The 20,882-nt window shown below is 46.0% G+C and overlaps 1 protein-coding gene across 1 annotated transcript in view; it reads right to left on the bottom strand.

Moving 5' to 3' along the window:
- The window catches only part of CHD7 (chromodomain helicase DNA binding protein 7), a 119,626-nt gene that overhangs the window by 69,524 nt on the left and 29,220 nt on the right, over positions 1–20,882 (bottom strand). Inside the window, exon 2 of the mRNA XM_065895739.1 lies at positions 10,924–11,354. Coding sequence (XP_065751811.1) covers positions 10,924–11,354 — 431 coding nt within the window. The remainder of the gene's footprint in view (positions 1–10,923; positions 11,355–20,882) is intronic.

The raw sequence follows: 20,882 nt of genomic DNA, 5'->3' as shown, positions 1-20,882 counted from the left end.
AGACTGCTGGCGAGAGGACACGTATCCCACGGCCACAGCCGCGACCCAAATCTGTAAGGTTCAAGGCTGGTCTTTCGTAATGTCTGAGCCAAAACACGGCCGTACACATTCCTCTCCCCGGCTAGAATCTGGGAAGCCTGAACGCACGAAGAGGGCAGCTCTTCCGGTTGGGGAGAAGGAAGCGGTACTTATTCACATGGACAACCCCTCAACCCGACACTACGAGGCCCGGGACGAAGCCACGGGCTGCCTGGCGCAAATCCAGACCCTCAGGGCGCCGCCAACAGCTGCAGGGCTGGCCCCGGCCCGACGCCCCGCCAGCCAGGACTGCCAGAAGAGCCAGCTGTGCGGGGTCCAGCCCCGACTGGCCGTGGCCCGGAGAAGCCCCGGCTGCCTCCACACGCCCCCTGGACCGTCCCTGCCCGCCGCGTCCCCGAGCTCTGTGGCTCAGTCCTGACGCCCGAACATGCCCTGCGAACCCAGCTCCAGGCACCAGCAGAGCGGCCCCGCTCACACACAGACCCGACCGAATCATTCCGCCCAAAGCCGCAGCCCCACGTGTACTGACGTCTGAGATTCTCAGTGCGCGGTTTTTATCATCGGCAACATGAACTTTATTTTTCTACCTTTCCCACACCCCAAACTCTCCACCCTCCACCCTGCAGATATACAGGACCGCTCCCAGAAGCGTACGCGCATCTCTCCTCCCTCCACTGCCCCTTGCGCACTCCTCTGCAAGGCTCAGCTGGACATCACTCAGTCAGAGAACCATTTTCTGGCCACCAAAGTCTGGATTAGTAAGATCTCACACACGCTGCATGCCACGTGATGTACCCCCACACAAGGGATGTTTAAAACACACAGTACTGGGTGGTAACATTACTGCAATGCAGTAAAACCAAAGCGCCAGGTGTGTGTGTGTATATGTCTTTCTCCAACTATCCTGTTAGCTCAAGAAGGAAATGTGTCTTATTTATCTCTGTATTCCTTGTACCTGGTCAGATGGGCTACTTATAAACTTTAGCTGACCAATTAAACAGTACAAGTAACCGTGAAATCAACAAACACATACACAGCCCTGACTACATGCAGCTAAAGCGCTCTTCTCCTTAATTCATTTACGAAAACCCCACGTAGATTCTATCTTTACGAAGCTCAGTAAAATGGGGCTAAACTACTATCAAAGTAGAGTGAAACCTAGCAAGTTTTCAAACCCCATACATCTGTATACCTCTCCTCCGGACTCACAGAGTTCTTTCATTTCCTGACCCTTATTGCCCACCATTACTGGTGAGGCCAAGATGCAGGGCCACCCCCTCGTGAAGCTAGGCAGGCCGTTGTACTCTTGGAAAGGGTTATATCTTTCTGGGGATGCTGCTGACCACCGTAGGGCCACCATCCCTCCACCAGTTTTACTTACATGTCACATTTCACCATGAGAGGGAAGTCCCAGTGGCGGGCAGCGGGATATTCTCAGGGTCCATGGCTAAGTAACACTTAGGTCACCCTGCCAGACCAAGCTCTGAAGTTCTGTGGTTGCCTCCCCCAACCCCAAGTGATCAAAACCTACACCATCCTGATGAAAACTCCAAGAAACAAATGCTGGGTTCAGAGAGGAGGAATCCACATGGAGGGAGTCATCCCTCTGGAAGGACATATTCAGTGTATGGCTGTAAGAGTCCACAACGATGGGCCCAGTGACAGTACCTGAAGTGGGGCTGGACACATAAATCCAAGCTAAGATAGAGCATGTAAATAATGAAGTCTTTTCGGTGAGAAACGAGTACAGGTTTTTTATACACGACTTTATGCAAAGGGCTAGAACTTACTGGAAAGTCAGCTAGCTGCCCTGATTTATTACAGAGTGCCGTGAAACATGGATAGCACCAGCCTAAGGGTCTAAGTCCTCGAAGGAGAGACAGTTTGAAAAGGAACCGTATCGTGGAGCCAAACATAACGAGAGGAGTCGAGTCAGCGGGTGAAGCTGTGCGGACAGTGGCGGGGTTGGGCGGAGCGGGGGCAGCGGATTCTCCACCACACAGACCCTCGAGACAGGACACGTCAGTGATGGGCCCCCTCACACCGGGGAAAATCAACCTGGAGGCTCGTGAAGATCAAACAGGTCCGTTTTCAGGAAATCAAGCCGAAGTGTCACACTACCATCTTTTAGGAGAGCAGAGAGTATTGAAACATATCCTTATATTTTACATACATAAAGCCCTTTTAATAAAAAACTGAATGTCATGGATGAGAAGTGAGGGATGTCTGTGGCACAGGAAGTGTATGGCTTGTCGTGATTCAGAAAGATCACGTATGATAAAATACATGAGTCGCTAGGGTCGAGGTCTCAAGGCTGGTAGGAGAAAAGCGTCTGGCCTCTCAACTTCAGATTTTCCTCTAAGTTTTTAAACAATGAAAAAGAAAATTAAAAGATAAAGAGGCAAACTAAAAAAGCGACAAGATCAAGGACTAAAAGGATCAATGAAGGCAATATAAAATGTGATACATCATAAAGTAAAATAACCCAACAAAATAAAATGTTAAAAGTCCCAAGACCAAAGTTTTATTTAACAGCTAAACTGGGATGTGATAAAATGCAGGTGACAGAATAAACTAATGAAATAAGAGTCAAGACAAATTCTGCACGACAGACAAGAAACGCAGAAGTCAACACCACCTTCACACGAAGGCCCTTGGAGCTCCCTAGGCCAAGGGCCCAGCAGCGGTCAGCAGACGATCCGAATGCTTGAGACTCCCTACAAGGCAGCGCAGGGCAGAGAGCATCTGGGCAGGATCGGGGGACAGGAGCCCCCGTCCGCCCAGGCAGTCAGCCCTCGGGTGCTGAGCCGGCCCCCGACTCCTAAATGCCACCCACAAATTCTTCACCCTATGCTTCTGCTTGAGAAAGAGAAAGAAGGAGAGCTGAGAAGTGGAAGAGAGAGGGGGTTGGGGGAGGGGGCTCTATTTTATTTCTGAACAACAAATTGCAAAGACAAATTATCAATCGAGTTTTTAAGTTCTCTGCCTCAAAGACGAATAATTTATATTGTTACCTTAGGTAGCTCTTACACGATCAAGTACTCCTGAGGTACATTAACTGTGCTAAATTTCTAGGAAGGGAATAGCACAGTTAGGAAAGACACAGAAACCCAACTTGCTTTCATTTAAAATGTATATTTCAAACTCAACAGGCCTTGCCTTCACATCTTACAATCAAACTGTGCAAGGATAAGGAAACAGGGTCGAAGAGGTTACACGCTCGGCCCAGGAAGCAGCCGTCCCAGGACTGGGCCAGAACCTGCCCGGCTCCAGAGCCCCCGTCTCCGTCCTGGGACCGGCCTGAAGGTCTCACCTCCTCGTGGAGACGTACTATGCGTCCAGCACTGGCCTGGCCTTTTGCGGGACCCTCCAGGCCTTGGAAACCTTCCCTGGTGAACGCCTCTGTTACTCCGGCTCATCCCTGGGTGGCCTTCCAATAACATCAGAACCCTGTCCTGAGGAAAGCTCCAGTTGACCATTTTATAAAGAAGAATGTTTTTTAAAAATGAAAGAGAAAGTACAGTAGATAGTTCTCCTGAAAGAGCTAAACCCATTTTTAATGTTGAATATACTGTAGATGGGGGGAAAAAAAAAAATCACCAAGCCACGAATTATCATTGAAAATCTAAAGGTTATTGAGTATTATGGAATGGATTAAGATCCACCAGAAGTAAGATGGAAGCAAAGTCTGGTGAGCTGATGTGTTGTCCGATCCCAGAAGCTCAACAAACATGAACATCAGCCCCCCAGCTCTGCAGCACCACCTGGCACTGCAACACGGCAGAAAGGATCGGGCAAGCCAGACATCACACGACCTGTGCAGAAAGCATGCCTTTCAGTGCCCTTTTACTATGGGACATTCTTCCAAGGGCCAATACTTGGCTGTCTGTGCCAAGTCCTAAGACGCCAGCCTTACTCACGCCCAGCGTTCCCACGACCCAGGACGCGGAGAGTGAGGACAGCGTTAGCAGCCAGAAGCCCACTTCCTGGATTCATAAGTATCTTCTCTGATCCGCCAAGGTGGCTATGACAACCGGTGAGACATGCAGCCCACCCTCGGTTTAAGGGTGAGGTATGAGGTATGTAGGTGGAGAATCAGGCAGAGCAAATGGCAAGGCCTACGAGGAGAAAACCTCACCACCTACCCCAACAGAAGAAGCATGAAGCTACATCATTCCTACAGGAATTGGGCTACACATAAAATTAGTAATCTAATGGAAGTTCAAGGGTGTTGCCTTTCTAAAATTAAGAGAGAGAGAGAGAGAGAGAGAGAACAGTGTCTTCTTTCTTTCTTTCGCCACAGCACTCGGCTTGTGGGATCTTAGTTCCCCGACTAGGGATTGAACCCGCGCCCCCTGCAGTGGAAGCGCGGAGTCTTAACCGCTGGACCGCCGGGGATGTCCCACAGTGTCGTTTTTCTTAATTCAAACGCTCCAGCTCCCTGTTTAACATTTTAGAGCTCAGTCACACGGACTTCCACGGAAAGGTGGCTGAAGCAGAGGCCGGCCTCTCACGTGACTGATGCTCTCACAGTGGCTTTGCATCCAACACCCCACAGGGGGGGCTCTGGCTGGGCAGAAGACAACTAGCAAAAAGATCTTTATGTGCCACGTGACAAGTTTTGCATCTGCACAGAACTTCATACTTTTCAAAAGCACATTCATATCCATAGACATTTTTAACGATAATTTAAAAAATCAGCCTGTGACGCCTCCTGCTCTTTATCTTCCGACTCTGACATCCCCAACACATCTCCTACGGCAACACGTGCGACACCCTAAAATTCCACTTAAGAAGACTTCAAAGGAAGGTGTCTCCAGAAAAATGCCTCTTTAACATCCTCCTGCTGCCCAGGGCCTCCTCACCTCTCCTCCGACGGGTGCAGTGGGACCTACCTCACCTCTGCCACACAACCACAAGGCCAGCAGGCCACCGCTCTGAAGTCTACTGCAGCTCCCTGGACGGGCAGGAACAAATTCCCACCAGGCCCACTGCGGCCCATTCCTGCATCCGGCACAGAGCATGAATCAGCTGAACTTGCTGTTTAGGGTCAGTGACGTTGGGCATCCGTCCCCGCCAGGGAGCGTAAAGGGAACCACGGGCTATCAGAGACGGCAGGGTCTGAACTGAAGGCGGCTGACAGCTCCCTCACCGCTCATCCTGATTTAAGACAAATCAGATAGAGGCAGGGTCACAAGGTGGCCTGTCACTGGCCTTTTACACGTACAAGGAAGGCTCTGAGATGGTTATCCTTCCTTTCTCGAAGGAAAGGAATCCCCACGGGGATTAAGAAGACCTCACGGCCCGGCGCCTTTGTCAAAGAGAAGGCAATCTTTGGAAGGGGAAGGGGGCACCTGGTTGCACCCCTGGCCCGGAGCTTGGACGTAGTGACCAGGAGCGGACAGGGCAGGCCTGTGGGCAGACGCCTGATGCTCACGGACACATCTTCCTTGTTCCTTGCCAACACCTAAAGGGCTCAAAAGTCCTTTGTAACCACATGCCAAAGAAACCTACACTCTCTTCTGCTGGTACAGTATCCAAAATACCTAGTTCAGTCTGTTCAACTATCCAATGTCTTGGGTCAAAGCTAAGTCACGGCACGTGAATAAAAGAAAGAACAAGAAAATAGAAGAAGAAAAGCTGCTGGTTTCATTTACTTTATTACCTGATGGGGAGATACCTGACTATCTAGGTTTTCTGCACTCATTAGCAAAACAAGTTTAACGGTTTGCTTTTGTGTCCGAGAAATTTTACATATATAAGAGCACATTAGAAAATATGTATTAGTTACTCAAAATACACCACTATTGGGCTTGCTGGCTGAATAAAAATATTTCTCAGGTAAATGCTGCTACTCTTTTAGATCATCACTGAGAAAACAATATCTGAAAAGTTAACCAAGTTCCTCAGAAGAAAGTAGCAACATAAATATTAAGGACAGTGTGGTATGCAAAAAATACACTTAACGTGTTTTGGGTACTTTATATGTCTTTTGAAGCAAGAGTGGTATGTTTACTTTTCACAGTTTAAAAAATATATCTCTTCACTCTTAATTGAGAAGCAGCATTTTAGCTTCCTATTAACTTTAATACTGGGGGTGGATGGAGGGGGGGGCAAGGACCAGATGAGTTCCTAGAAACTGCATTAGAAGCAAATCTCCACAGCTTCATTTAAATGAAGCTTCAGTAATCAAGTCACAACCTTTGGCTAAGTTCCCTTCTTTATGTACATTCAAAGAATCTTTATATAGCTAAATGGACCACTAAATCCTCCAAGAGTCATTCAAAGGAAGCACTTCCTCCAAATTCTCTCTCATTTCACAAGACCCAAGCACACACAACAGAAAACGCATTGAAGAGAAGACCACGAATCCTCATATTTCAGCTCTGTGAATCCTTCCATATGCAAAATGGCATCCTCTCCAGGACACAACTGTCTTAGCCTTTATTTTCAATATTAACCGTCAATATTTAAAAGCTATAAAGACACCTGGGGAAAGCACTAGACAGGTAGAAAAATATATATTTAATGTAAAATGGGAAGAGGGGAAGAAAGATATGGTCCTAATTAGAAAAGAGGCATGTGGTCCATTTTTTTCACCAAGATTTTAAATGTCTCTTTTTGGGGACTTCCCTGGTGGTGCAGTGGTTAAGAATCCACCTGCGGGCTTCCCTGGTGGCACAGTGGTTAGGAATCTGCCTGCCAATGCAGGGGACATGGGTTCGAGCCCTGGTCTGGGAAGATCCCACATGCCGCGGAGCAACTAAGCCCGTGAGGCACAACTACGGAGCCTGCACGTGTAGAGCCTGTGCTCCACAACACGAGAAACCATGACAATGAGAAGCCTGCACGCCGCAGGGAAGAGTAGCCCCCGCTCGCCGCAGCTAGAGAAAGTCCACGCACAGAAACAAAAACCCAACACAGACAAAAATAAATAAATAAATTTATAAAAAAAAAGAATCCACCTGCCAACGCAAGGGACACGGGTTCGAGCCCTGGTCCAGGAAGACCCCACATGGCCGCGGAGCAGCTAAACCTGTGCGCCACAACTACTGAGCCTGCGCTCTAGAGCCCGCGAGCCACAACTACTGAGCCCGCGTGCCACAACTACTGAGCCTGCACTCTAGAGCCCACGTGCCACAACTACGGAAGCCCACGAGCCACAACTACTGAGCCCATGCACCGCAACTACTGAAGCCCATGAGCCTAGAGCCCGTGCTCCGCAACAAGAGAAGCCACCACAATGAGAAGCCTGCGCACCGCAACGAAGAGTAGCCCCTGCTTGCCATAACTAGAGAAAGCCCGCGCGCAGACCCAAGGCAGCCAAAAATAAACAAACAAACAAATAAATAAATAAATGTCTCTTTCTGAAATGCTGACACCTTTTTCTGTTTCACTACCATTCTATATAACAGCTTCTGGGCAGATTCTTTTAGGTTCTCCTGCAGAGGCAAGACAGACCCAATTATATCTCGGTTGCCAAAAGGGCGAGTGTGCTGGGAATGGCCACAAATTCAAGCCTCGGTGGCTTTCAGGGATGACAGGCAGTGAGAAGGACACGGTGAAGGCACACAGAGAAACTCAGCCCCACCAATGATAGCCACCTTTCTCATGTCATTTATGACAGTAGGTGAATGACGCGAAACCAGCTCTCTCCTGTGTGGACATAATGCAGACCCCCAGCGGGTCACTGCCGTCACCAGCCGCTCAAAGGGCCGCACGTCTGTTAGGAGAATCTCACCAGCGATAAGGCATAGAGGGCCAAACAAGAAAGATGTGAGTAGTTCTACAGTAAATGTTTCCTTCCATTTCTGTTTATCCCCTCTGCTTCAGCCCTCTGTAGGAGAATTATTTTCTGTATAAACAAATTCATCAAGTTAACTTATTCAAGGATGGAAATAACTGGTATCACATAACGTTTTGCAAAACAAAATTGCCACTGCAGTATTCCAGCGCCTAAAGCAACCTGCTCCAGCAATTCAGCCCCAGCACTGACATAACCCAAACCTCCTATTACCTTCATGACTGCATATTCAATTTACATAATTATTCTGCTATGCTATTCAGAATTTACAGGTAGCTGTGTGCAATCTACTTATCCTTGCTTCAGGGATGCTTTTTCCTTCCCAGACTTAGAGGAACAACGAGACCACAACTTGAGATACTCCACTCCCCTGACCACCTGAAACACTGTAGCTCAACACAATAATGCGTTGGCTGGTTAATTCAATGACAATCTCTATTCAGTTACCAAATTCTTGGACAGCCACCCCCATTTGAACATCAACGACAGGAAAACCTCTCAGGCATTGTCCTCACCCCACTTCATCCTAAATCAGCAAGTGGCCCTCCAAGGGCAAGTCGCCAGGGCCAGCAGAGGTGCTGCAAATGCCCTCAGTGACCCTCCTGGACGCAACCCCTTCCCACTTGCACTTCTCCAAGCTCTAAAGAAGGGTTCCCCTCAATTACTTTCACACCACTCGGAGAAAAATGACTGTCACCTACAGCAGCCATCAACTGAGACTACTAGTCAAAAGCAAAAATAAAGAGAAAAAAAAAAAGTACTAGACGGGCTTCCCTGGTGGTGCAGTGGTTGCGAGTCCACCTGCCGACGCAGGGGACACGGGTTCAAGCCCCGGTCCGGGAAGATCCCACATGCCGCGGAGCAACTGAGCCCGTACGCCACAACTACTGAGCCTGTGCTCCAGAGCCCATGAGCCACAACTACTGAAGCCCGCGCGCCTAGAGCCCGTGCTCTGCAGCAAGAGAAGCCACCGCAATGAGAGGCCGGCGCACCACAACGAAGAGTAGCCCCCGCTCGCCGCAACTAGAGAAAAGCCCATGCGCAGCAACGAAGACCCAACGCAGCCAAAAATTAAAAAGTAAATAAATTTATAAAAAAAGAAAAGAAAAAAATAAAGATAGGGTCAGTCTGAGGTAGACTGAGAGCTTGAAAGAATATATTTGGAAATTTACGACAAGTATCCAAGATACAGTGGGGTTTTTTATATCAATTTTTACCATTTGGTAATAAATTCAAAAACTTAAGATAAAAACTTAAGACAGATGTATTTTGAGGCTACAGTTAGTTTTGGTGATATATGTTCTGAGTTCCAGAAAACTTCTTTAGAACACACACTCTTACATTGTAAGTTTGTTTTAAAAAAATACATTCTTTTAAGATTTTGCTTTCATTTCTTTCTCCTTAGGAGAAATAAAGCACATGCTTCCTCCTACTAAAAGCGCAATACTCAGACTTAAGCAACTATGTATTTTTTAAAACCCCCTCATAAATCAGACTGAAAGTATAACTGTCCTCTGGCCTCACATCCCTCAGACAGTACCTACACAGTACCTACAAACAATAAGTCCTTAATAAAGTATTGCTTAAGTAAATGAAAACAGAATTTATAATAAATTCTGAGGTCAGAGGAGTGTTCACAGGGAGAAAAACCTAATGGCTTTCAATTAAGAGACCACATACTGAGGCATCAAAGGACACTATAAGTGAATGCAAATATTAAGTTACCTATAAGACTGAGTTACTGAATATACGGTGGTCCCTCAGTATCTGCAAGGAATCGGTTTTAGGACCCCGGCGGATACCCAAATCTGCAGATGCTCAAGCCCTTTGTGGAGGGCCAACTGTAATTCAGTTATCTGGGTACCATAAAAAGTACTGGTGACAAAAGTTTTGTTAATGTCTATGATTCAAACTTTCAAAACACTACAGAATAATGTATTGGGTTGTTTAGATATTTTTAGCAGGAAGCTGAAAATCCAAGTTTGTTCTCTCACTTTGCGGCATCTTTCTAGTTACAGAAACCACCCTTCTTTGTGTACCTGCTCCTGACACACAAGCAAGCTCACAAGCCCAGGGCTGCCAGGCCGGCGAGCTCGCAAAGCCCGCGTGGAGCATGTCAATCTCGGGGTGGAATGCCACGCGCCCTGCACAAGCGGGCATTCGCTCGTGGCGGGAAGCGGTGGAGCGTGTTTTCTCCTGCGTCCGCAAACAGGTTCAGAGTAACCAAGTCTGACCGTACTTGCATCTGGAAACTATATTTTCTAACATGAGCCACATTCTGAAAAACAGATTCAGATGTTTGGAACTGGTTCAGAACAGTTGTAAGAAATGTTCGGTACAAATGAAAAAAATTAGTCTTCAATGTCTTCTCCTCTCAGCTTTTCTTACTGAATAAATATGCCTCCTGGGGGGTCAGAGAGTTGGTGGGGAAGTACCAGAGGGGAAGCACGATGTGGAGGCGGCTATTTCCTAGGACCTAAAATGCATGCTACTCTCCAGTGCATATCTAATGGGTAACTGCTATTTGATTTCTCCCACGTTGCCCACTAGGATTCCAACGCTGCCCCTGGAAGGCTTACTCCGCCTGCCAAGTGGAGAGAATGCATTCTCCCGTTTCAACTTCTGGGAAGCAGGACTGAAAAAGCCTAGTGAAATGCAGTGACTCGCCTTGCCTTCTAGAATCCTTCTTACCCAGTTTGGCACTGTCGCTGAAAATGAGGTTGGTGGTCTAAGCTCACAAATGATTCTGCTGGTAACTTGGTTGTATTTGTTAAAATGACAGGCTTTCACAAAAATACAAGAAAGTGATTTTAAAATAATAAACAATTTTTATCCAGTAACGTTTCTAAAGAATCTACCAACCGAATCAACAGTTCATAATAATTGAGTCCTAAATCTTACTTAGAACGCATAAACACCTTAACTTTTCAGTTCAGGTATGAGAAAAGGCAGCTCAGCAATGAGGACAAGTGTCAGAGCGTCCCGCGCCCACCCCGTGTCCCCACCCCCATTCCACAGGCTGTGACTGTTGTGCTTGTCTCTACTGTGTTTGGTGGTGGTTGTTTCTGCCCACAGCCTACCTTGACTTTTTGCTGGATTTGGGTTTTGGCGTGGCAGTTTTTGCTTTCTTTTCCTTTGGCTCTTTGGGAATCTTAGGGGCTTTCGGGGTCTTGGGTTCCTTGGGCTCTTTCTTCTCCTTGGGTTCTTTCGGTTCCTTGGGATCTTTTTTTGCCTTCGGCCTTTTCTTTTTCTTTTTCTCTTCTTGGGACCCATCTAGCGAGTTCCTGTTTAGTTCTTGGTTATCAACCCCACCAGGGAAGTCATCTTTACCGAAACTTTTACTGGGATCCTCTGCAACAATGTGGTTGTTTTTCTTTTTCTTCTTCTTCTGCTGCGGCTGCTGTTCTACGGACAGCAGGTAATCATCACTGTTCACTAGCTGAGCGTTCGGTCCACTAACCTGAGTCATATCCGGCACTGGTTTCTCTAGAAAGGGCTCCGATGGAGAATGCTAAGAGACACAAATAGGAATTGAAGTTAGTTTATTGTTCTTCATAGTGAAGAAAGGAACTGAAAGTTAAGTGGCTGATGCTTCTGAAACTTACACTACACTCAAGGTAGCAAACTTAACCAACTACGCATTTGTGAAACCTATCATTTTCTCTCATCCAGAAAAAAAAACAGGTTTCTTCAACAGGAAAGCTTTTAAATAAATAAAGAGGGCAATTTAGTAATACAGGAAAAACTTCTGTTCGGGTGGAAGAAAATTTCTCATTCAGCTGAAGACACTTTCCATGTCCTTAGCACCCATGTAGGAAATGGGGAAGAACAAAACAGCAGCAAAAGCTAAGACACACAGATGGAATTCAAGTGGAATTTTCCCCATGCAGGAACAGGAGCTCCAATTAAAGATACATAATCAAGTCACTTTTAAAAAGAACAAGTGTACTGAGCATTGTAAGAATCAGATACCATGAAAGTTTGAAATCCGAGTGTAAAAACATAAATCTTACACAGTACAGGTCATTTCTGATTTAAATGACATTCAAATGTCAAATTAAAAGCACATATACAAGCTTAACGACTCTGGGTTGGTTAGATTTCTCATACTGATAGAAAACGCAGACAATGTTTTTCTTAAGTTATTAAAGCTTTACATTTCCAAATCTCACTGAGAGAGCGAGTGAGAGAGAGCGAGAGAGAGAGCGAGAGAGAGAGCGAGAGAGAGAGAGCGAGAGAGAGAGAGAGAGAGAGAGAGAGAGAGAGAGAGAGAGAGGGAAAGCGCCCCCACATAGTCAATTTGACATGCCTTGCAGGAGATTTTCAGCATCCACTAAGACCATACCCAGAAATGGTCTTAAACATGGTGGAGAATACCAACACCTGGGATGGGACGCTGAGTGGTCATGATACAAATCAGGGCAGAGGTAGGGGACCATCTGTCTCCACTGTAAACTATGACATCTAATGAGCCTTTACATTTGAACGCAAGACTTGAAAATGCTGTATCTGCCTTTTTCATATGCTTCTCCAGACACGAAATAGTAACTGTAATATAAACAGCAACAGCCACAAGCGTGTACGCGACAGCCTTACCACGTGCTGGGCATGTGCTCAGTGAGCACTTTACGCCCGGACACCATCCGATCCCCACGCCAGCCCGGAGAGCTCCATGGAGACACAGACTTGCTAAGATGAAGAACGCACCCAAGGAGTTAGGGATGCAAGTGACAGAACTGAGAACTGGGCCCCTCACACATGACCCTCAAAAGAGGAGCCACAGGGAAGCCCAGGCCCAGGTCCGCTGAGGCGCCCAGGAGTTGCTACTCACCATCCACAAAGGGCTACAAATCAGATTCCGGTACGACTCACATCCACTGAGCATCTACTTCATGTTATACACTAAGCAAGGTGCTTGCAGGAGTTTGTGCACCCGAACCTCACACCAAAATGTGATAATTTACCCCCATTTTTCAGAAAAGAAGTAAAATTTGAGGAGGCCACGTGGCTACCCAAGGCCACACCATGGGGGACAGAGGTGACATCTGAATCTAGGTTTCCTAAATCCAGTGCTCTTCTGACTCTGTCCGGCTCCTAAAACCTCACACACGGGCGTCCTCCTAGGAAAGGTGCCACAGGATTCACTTTATTTCCAAAGTGCTCAGTGACCCAAAGAAACGTTTAAAAAACGAAATCACTGCCAGAAAAGAAACTGGTTTTCCTGTTCCCAGTACAACCTACTACGGTCACTGAAAAAAACCTACATTCAGTTCTCCACCTGCACTAGCGTGAGGGAATGAGCCCAGAACCGTGAGCTGAGAGAGAAAATTCTAGCCCGGGCCCTGCCATGAGCTTTGTGATCTGGGGAAAATCATTTCACTTCTTCTTCATCTGCAAAATGAAGCGTTTGGTTCAGCTGATTTCCAAAGTCTCTTCCAAAATCCTACGGTATGAGAAAATCTTAAAATACACATTGCCCTTTCTTGGTCAGAGCTGAGAGAGAAAGATGCTGAAGGAGAGTAAGGACAGACAGGAGGGGAGAGAAGCCAGGGCAGAGGAGTGAGAATGAACACAACATGGATGCAGTGTCCATCCAGGGGTAACACAACCGACCAGATCCTGAGAAAAGCCACTCACCTGCCCCCGGTTTTTCCCTCACAAACACGCTTAACAAACATCAACCAAGGAGCTCTCCAAATTATATTCGCTGAGAAATAAAGGGATCTGATTTAATGGTTTTACTATACCTAAGTTACTGAAGTAGAATTAATTGTTACATATTATTTCCTAATGTAAGGAAAAAGCCAATTCTTTTCATAAGAGACACAGAGGTCAAACTTATTTGGGACAAGCTATTTCTCAGGAGATGGAAGAAAAAACATTTCCTGGAAAGGGAAGGAAAGAGGAAAGTCTACCAGTAAACAATGCTTACAGCTTAGAACGGTGAATTAATTCCAGGTATGTGTACCTTTCTTTTTTTTGTTTTAATTTTTGAATTTTATTTTATTTATTTTTTTATACAGCAGGTTCTCACTAGTTATCTATTTTATATACATCAGTGTATACATGTCAATCCCAATCTCCCAATTCATCCCACCACCACCACCACCACCACCACCACCACCACCTGCCATTTTCCCCCCTTGGTGTCCATACGTTTGTTCTCTACATCTGTGTCTCTACTTCTGCCCTGCAAACCAGTTCATCTGTACCATTTTTCTGCATGTGTACCTTTCTTTAATCTGCATGGCATTAACTCCGGTAACCAAATGCCAGCCTCTGATGAGAGATACCTGGTCCACATTTGTGAATCAGAAAAGGCGTGTAACACGTGATACCAGACGACTGAAAATTTATCTGCACTTGAGCACACAAATCATTCTGGATGCTCCTTTCAGTAATACATGAAGCCATAAATTAGTATCCCTTAAAAATTTAATCTTCCATAAGAAGGAAAAAAATGTAAAGACCAAACACAAAAAAGATAGTAGTCCTGTTTGATACGCGGCAGAATTATGTTTTGGTACTGTTTGAAATAGGGTGGAAAGGTGCTCGGAAATATTATAGTGTTTACCAGGCCCACATCTCCTTAAATCTTTTAGAGAAAAGCTGTTTTTGTAAACATTTAACAAAGAACAGATGGCCTGCCTTAATCATGTGGGGAAAAAACCTGGAGCTCACAGTAATACCCTGACAAAGTCTCCCAGGCCCGCCGTTTCCCTCCCAACACCCCCGCGCATGGTACAGTCTTCTCTAATGCTATTTAATTTTACAGCGGACATTTTCCCATCAATTCCCACTGCCTGACAGGTAATCAATGCCATTAACATCTGATATCACCATATAGGGCATTCCTCAAACCTCTCATTTACTAGGGCAAAAGCAGAGAATGTTAGATACCAAAGGTATTTTTAAATACACCCTTTAGGACTTCCTGCTTGACATATTTGCTATCATAATTCCACATGCCTTTTGGAGCATTATGGAATATATAAGGACTACGCGTGGACTTCTGAAACTGAAACAGAATGACGGACAGTTGAACAATAAATTAAAACGATCCAAGGTGCGTGTTGTCCAAAAAATTACCATAAACTAAAGATAGTCGTTTTTAGCCTTAACTTCACTTTTCGTCACATATAAATTAGACAAACACATAAACAAGTTGCCTCACATAAAACAGCAGAGTAGGCAGGATGTAAATTTAACCAAAGGAGAGGGGCCGGGGAGGCGGGGCCAACCCCTCCGTTACCTTTAAGCAAACATGACCCAAAACGCTCGGGAGCCTTCGTCAGAACAACATAAATACAATGTGTAAGAAGACACTTTTCATCCATCTCCACTGTGTTTTCCCTCCAACCTCACCCAGCATTTTCTGACTTTAAAGGCTATCTTATTTAACCATATTTTGTCTTAATTATAGTCTTGAAGCCTCAACGTGCTTTCAGCGTCAAGCACCATGAATGAGCAAGCAGTGTGCAATGTCTCCAGTATGGACAATCCCTGCAAAGCCGCACCATTCTGTAATACAGGACGTCTCTGGGCAAACATTCTACTTACTGGGTGACACGAACACGTCTAAAATCAAAACACTACTTTTATAATAAGGAGAAGATACTACCAACCGGATGAGAGTAACATGGCACTTCCAGGAGACACGCACGCCCCGCCCCACAAATCAGGCCGAAGGGAGACAGGCACTTGCGAGCTCAGAGAAACGCAGGTTCTGGGGGAGAAGCGGCAGGCCAACTACAACCCACGTGACAACAAATACAATCTTAAAACGCTACACTAGGATTTAAGTGGCTTGTAAAAATACAAATATTAAGTAGTCATTTAAGACTGAAAAGTACAATTCAGTTTTGGGGTATTTTTTTTTTTTAATCGCTTTGGAGACACATTCCTACTACCGGCCTTCTTCACTTCTGTTTACTCTTCCAGGATCCCACAGGTTCTCAGTCCCTCCGCACTCTTCTCAAAAGGAATTCCAATATGAGCCCTGAAGCTCAATCTCCAGCCAAAGGAGTGAACGCAGGGTTCAAAAGATCATTCAGCCAATGTTCAGCAAGTCCCACTGAGATTTTCACATCTTTTTCTCGTCAGTGACACTGATAAAAAGAAGAGCACTCGGTAATACTCGGTGCCCAATTCATTTATTCATCCAACAGACAGCTGAGGACGTAACAGTAAACCAAGCAGCCCTGGTACCTGCCGGGGCAGAACAGAGCGCCTAACCCAGGCTGATGCCAAGGAGGGTTCTTGGAAAAAAGGCAGCCAGGCTGGGACTGAAGGGGAGACACGTGCTGGCCAGGGGCTCCTTCCCCAATGGACCAGCCCAAGCAACAGACCACGTCCAGGATGGGGTGACAGAAGGCACAAAAATGCATCACAAGCGGCTTTTAAAACCTTCTTTGTGGGGAGGAGATCAAGAAGAACAGATATTAGTTTGAAGGGTCAACTGAAATAACTTTTACCTTTGGTTCTTTGATACAAAATAATACGTACAGAAATAATCTTAAGAAAAGAATCAAGGATTAGAATATTTTCTGCTTGACTAAATTTGGTATCAGAGTCACGGCCTCAAGTTCAAGCCTTTCATCTGTCAGTTAGTTTTATTCAGCTCATTTTTAAAGACAATTTCTAGGGAAAAAAATATCGAGTGAATACTTTTACGGACACAAACACAAAGATGGAACATCATCACGCTTGTTGGTCATGTGACTTGAGAAGGCAGAAAGTAGAGAACAACATTTTCTAAGTTTAGGATTTTAAGACGTGTTCCAAGAAAAGAAGACTCGGGTCACGGGAGTTTTGAGAATTCTGGGTTAAACAAAGTTAAGCATTTTTCTTTACGGTAAAGCTCTCCAAGCCCTTACTACGCTCTGAGGGGGAACAGGACACAGTGTGCCATACAGGAAAAAGATATTCTTCTTCCAAGAATATCCTGAATAAAAATGCTCTTCAAAATACACTCTGGATTACACTGATACAGTTAATCCATCACCTCTGTGGCAGGGATATGAGAGTGTGAGAGAGAACAAGAGAGACGGCACGCGCCAGTCTCAAAGCAGTGGTTATCAAATGTTTCAAAAGATAGCATATGACTCTACGAATAAATACAATTTTATATAAACGCACTGAAACAGCTTACTCAATTATGCACAGATGTAGGAATAAAACAGGAATATTAGGATAATCATATAATCTTCTGACTTGTACAATTTCCATTATAATATATATGCAGTGAAGATAATTACTAAGTTAAATAAAATGAACTTTGAAATTTAATAACTTATCTTAGTGGGTCCCTCAGAAGAATCATTAAATTTTAGAATTGAAAAAAAAAATTTTTAATTACTGTGAAGTATCTCGTCTAAAAATCATCTGAAGGCATTTTTGAACCTTTGGTTTTCTGCTTACATTTTGTCCTTAGAATAGATCTGCCATATGCACAGAATCTTGAACAGCTACAAATTAACGTGAGCCACTGTGACAGCACCTACATTATAAATGCATTTTGAATCACTAGAGTCCAAAATAATGAGAAATACTGAACCAACTGGCCATGTTAAATTTAATGTTAAATAGCTTCCCATCCCATATTGAATACTGACCACCTTCCAGTCTTCAGGGTGGAACGACGCCACAGGAAGGGTCCCATGGCCTCTGTAACGTGTGACACACTGTGCTGAGGTGTTTCTATGGTCAGCTGGACCAGAACAGCCCAGCGGTGAGGCTCCAGCAATGCAAACCTCCTTCCTGAGTGTCTGAGAAGCTCTAAGTGGTGCGGACTCCCTCTCAGTGGAGGAGAAGAGGGCGTCTGGCCGCCGCCCCTCACTCTCGCCACCGCCCACTGTGTCTGTGCCACCAGGCTCAGGAGGTGCTGGCCCAAGGGTGCGGCTCTGTGGCCACCATTCCAGTTGGGTAACAGGTCAATTCTACTTCTCAGAAAAAGCACCAGGCCAAGTAACAGGCTTGCACTTAAAAACCATGCAGTGAAATAACGTTTGTCTGCCACACACACACACACAGACACACACACACCCCAAGGGCATAGAATTGAAGTGATGTTAAAGTTCTGAAATTTGTTTTTTGTTTTTGTTTTTTTGATGTTTCTCCACAAGGGCCTGGGAAAAGTAGCTTAATCGTCTGGACAAGAGTTGAATGTCGTTTTAACATGTGTTAGTTTTCCAGAAAGCGTACGCGAGTCATCAGACCAAGCCCCTGACCTTGAGAATCTCCCATCCCAGCACTTTTAATAGAAGGAAGGGAAACGCAGAGGGGCCGAGAGGAGCATCACTCCTCTGGGCAGGGGAGAAACAAACACCAGCACAAACTCGACACAATTCAAAGCCACGCGCTGGAACGATGAGTAACTTCCTAGGCCTCCTGGACCGCACACAGGGGAGCAGGCCCTGCACGCAGCAGGGCCACCCACCCATAAAGATGACACCCATTCTCCTCCAACAGCAGCCCCCCAAGAAGAAACAGGGCCTGCAACTGTGGCATCATGGTGCCTCTGACTTACAATAAGCAAACCAAACTCTGAGCTCACTCGGGGAATCCGAGACACAGTCACACTTTCACCCTCTTGCTCTGCACGTCTTGGTTCCTAAAGGCGGTAAATCATCAAGTGTTGTCTTTTACCAGACATTGCCCGCTAGAAGTAAAAACAGAAAAGATAACGTATGTGCTCAGGGTCCTTAGCAGAGTCATCGGTATTGTCTCTCCCGTCCCTCATTTTTTCTTCCTTCACCACGGTGCATATGGTGCCCTACCCTTAATAGGCTCCACTCCACAAACAGCAGGGAATGAGGGTCTAGAGAACCAATCCCAGTTCGCGGGCGTGTCTCTTCCTTATTTCAAGTTATCTCTAAGGTCCATAATGTTCTCAAAGGAGTGTCTGGAGGCTGGACTTTGGCAGCAGATACCCAGAAGTGAAGCCACCCAGCTTACCAGGGATAAAACTCGGCAAAAACACAAGACAGCAGGGCTTCTGGGCTGGTCGACATGTTTTAACATAAATAAATCCTATTCAAGGCACTAAGGACAAAGACCAAATTTACGTACTAAAAATCATTTCGTTCAATTCAATCTTTTCTTTTTTTTTTTTAACCGTACACTTCCATTGTTTTTAGCTATCACTGGTGTACCTAAATTGTAAGTTTGATCCTCAAGACAGAAAGGTGAACTGTATGGAGTTTGGCTCTGGAGAAGCAATTTATTCCAAGTTTGCACTGGCCTAAAAAAGGTCAATGTTGGGCTTCCCTGGTGGCGCAGTGGTTGAGAGTCCGCCTGCCAATGCAGGGGACACGGGTTCGTGCCCCAGTCCGGGAAGATCCCACATACCGCGGAGCGGCTGGGCCCGTGAGCCATGGCCGCTGAGCCTGCGCGTCCTCGCAACAGGAGAGGCCACAACAGTGAGAAGCCCGCGTACCGCAAAAAAAAAAAAAAAAAAAAAAAAAAAAGGTCAATGTTAAAGGTAACTTACTATAAAGCAGAAACTAACACACCATTGTAAAGCAATTATACGCCAATAAAGATGTTAAAAATAAAGGTAACTTACGATGCTATTCCTATGAATTTAAAAAGTCAAACCTCAATAGACTGAAAGGAAAATGTGCCTTTTTACCTAGCATTGAACAATCCCAAGGGTTTGTGTAGAAATGGGAATAGAACAATCTTTCAGGGGAAAAAAAAATCCATTTATAAAGAGCTTGGCGATAAAGCTAATTTACACTCGGCAAGTTCTCTGGGATTCAGAGCCTTTGAGTACAGCAAATCTAGTTGGCAATAAATGCTTAATGATGGACTACTTTGGTCCTATAAAAAAAAAAACTCGTTCACATCTTGTAGGAGGCCGAATTCTAAGGTGACCCCATGACCTCCGCATCCTGGCTGTGGAGGCACGTGTGCTGCAAGCCAGCGGAACATGGCAAAGCTGAGAGGGTCTCGCAGGTTGTGATCAAGGGGCCCAAGTCAGTTGGTTCTGAGTTACTCAAAGGGGAGATTACCGTCGGTGGGCCTGACTTAATCAGGGGGCTTGTGAAGAGGGTGTGGGCCCCCCTTGAGGGCCAGACACTCCCTGTTGCCTGCTAGGAGGCAGCCCCCACGGTCAGGAGCCAAGGGCAGCCTCCAAGGGTCAAGGGCAGCCTCCAGGGGTCAAGGGCAGCCCCAGGCAACAGGCAGTGCAAGCTGAGGTCCCAAGTCTCACAGCTGCCCGGGATGAATTCTGCCCACAACCTCAGTGGACCCGGAAGCTGATCGTTGCCCAGCCAAGGCTCCAGATGTGAACGCAGTCCTGACACCTGACTGTAGCCTGGAGAGACCCCAAGCGGAGGGGCCAGCTAAGCTGCGTTCAAATCCTGACTGCCGGAGGTGAGGGATAAGAAGGCAATGTTGTTTCAAGCCACGAAATCTGTGGCAATTCGTTATGCAGCGATAAACAATGCATACCTTAAAATCCTCTGTCACTCAAAAAGGAATTTTTTTCAGTCTTTTTTTCCCATCCAGGATCCCCCTTCCATGCTAGACATGTCTCTGTCCGCAGGAGGACGGACAGCACAGCAGGACTTCCTTATCCCTTTGCGACGCTGCTCTGCTGAGGGTCAAACTGAGCCCTTCTGTGCCAGGCACTGTTCCAGGCTCACAAAGAGGTTACGCATCTGTCCAAAGTCACAAAAAGCTGGTTGTAAGAGTCAGGACTCAACCCAGGCCACCTGTCTGCAGAGCCCACATCTCAGCTGTTACACAGCTCACCCATTCCTGCCGCCGTGTCTTCAAAGAGGAGGAAGACGTGATGACACCGAGAGCTGGGTGCGAGGTAACAGCTGGACAGAGGTGGGACCCTCTCTGACAGGAAGAACCCGGATGACATAAAGGGTGTGTAGCTGTTACAGGCAGGCTGGAGCCTGACACCGTGAGACAGTTAACTAACATTGAAACCATCACAGGCAGAAGATTTTAAAAGAAAATCGCTTCCTTCCAGTAAAGGAAGGAAGGGAGGAAGGAAGGAAGGAAGGAAGGGACAAAGAAGAAA

The sequence above is a fragment of the Phocoena phocoena genome, chromosome 17 (genome assembly GCF_963924675.1).
Source record: "Phocoena phocoena chromosome 17, mPhoPho1.1, whole genome shotgun sequence".
NCBI classification, from domain to species: Eukaryota; Metazoa; Chordata; class Mammalia; order Artiodactyla; family Phocoenidae; genus Phocoena; species Phocoena phocoena.
Note: the sequence above shows the minus strand (reverse complement) of the source record. Positions and strands in the feature narration are given on the sequence as shown.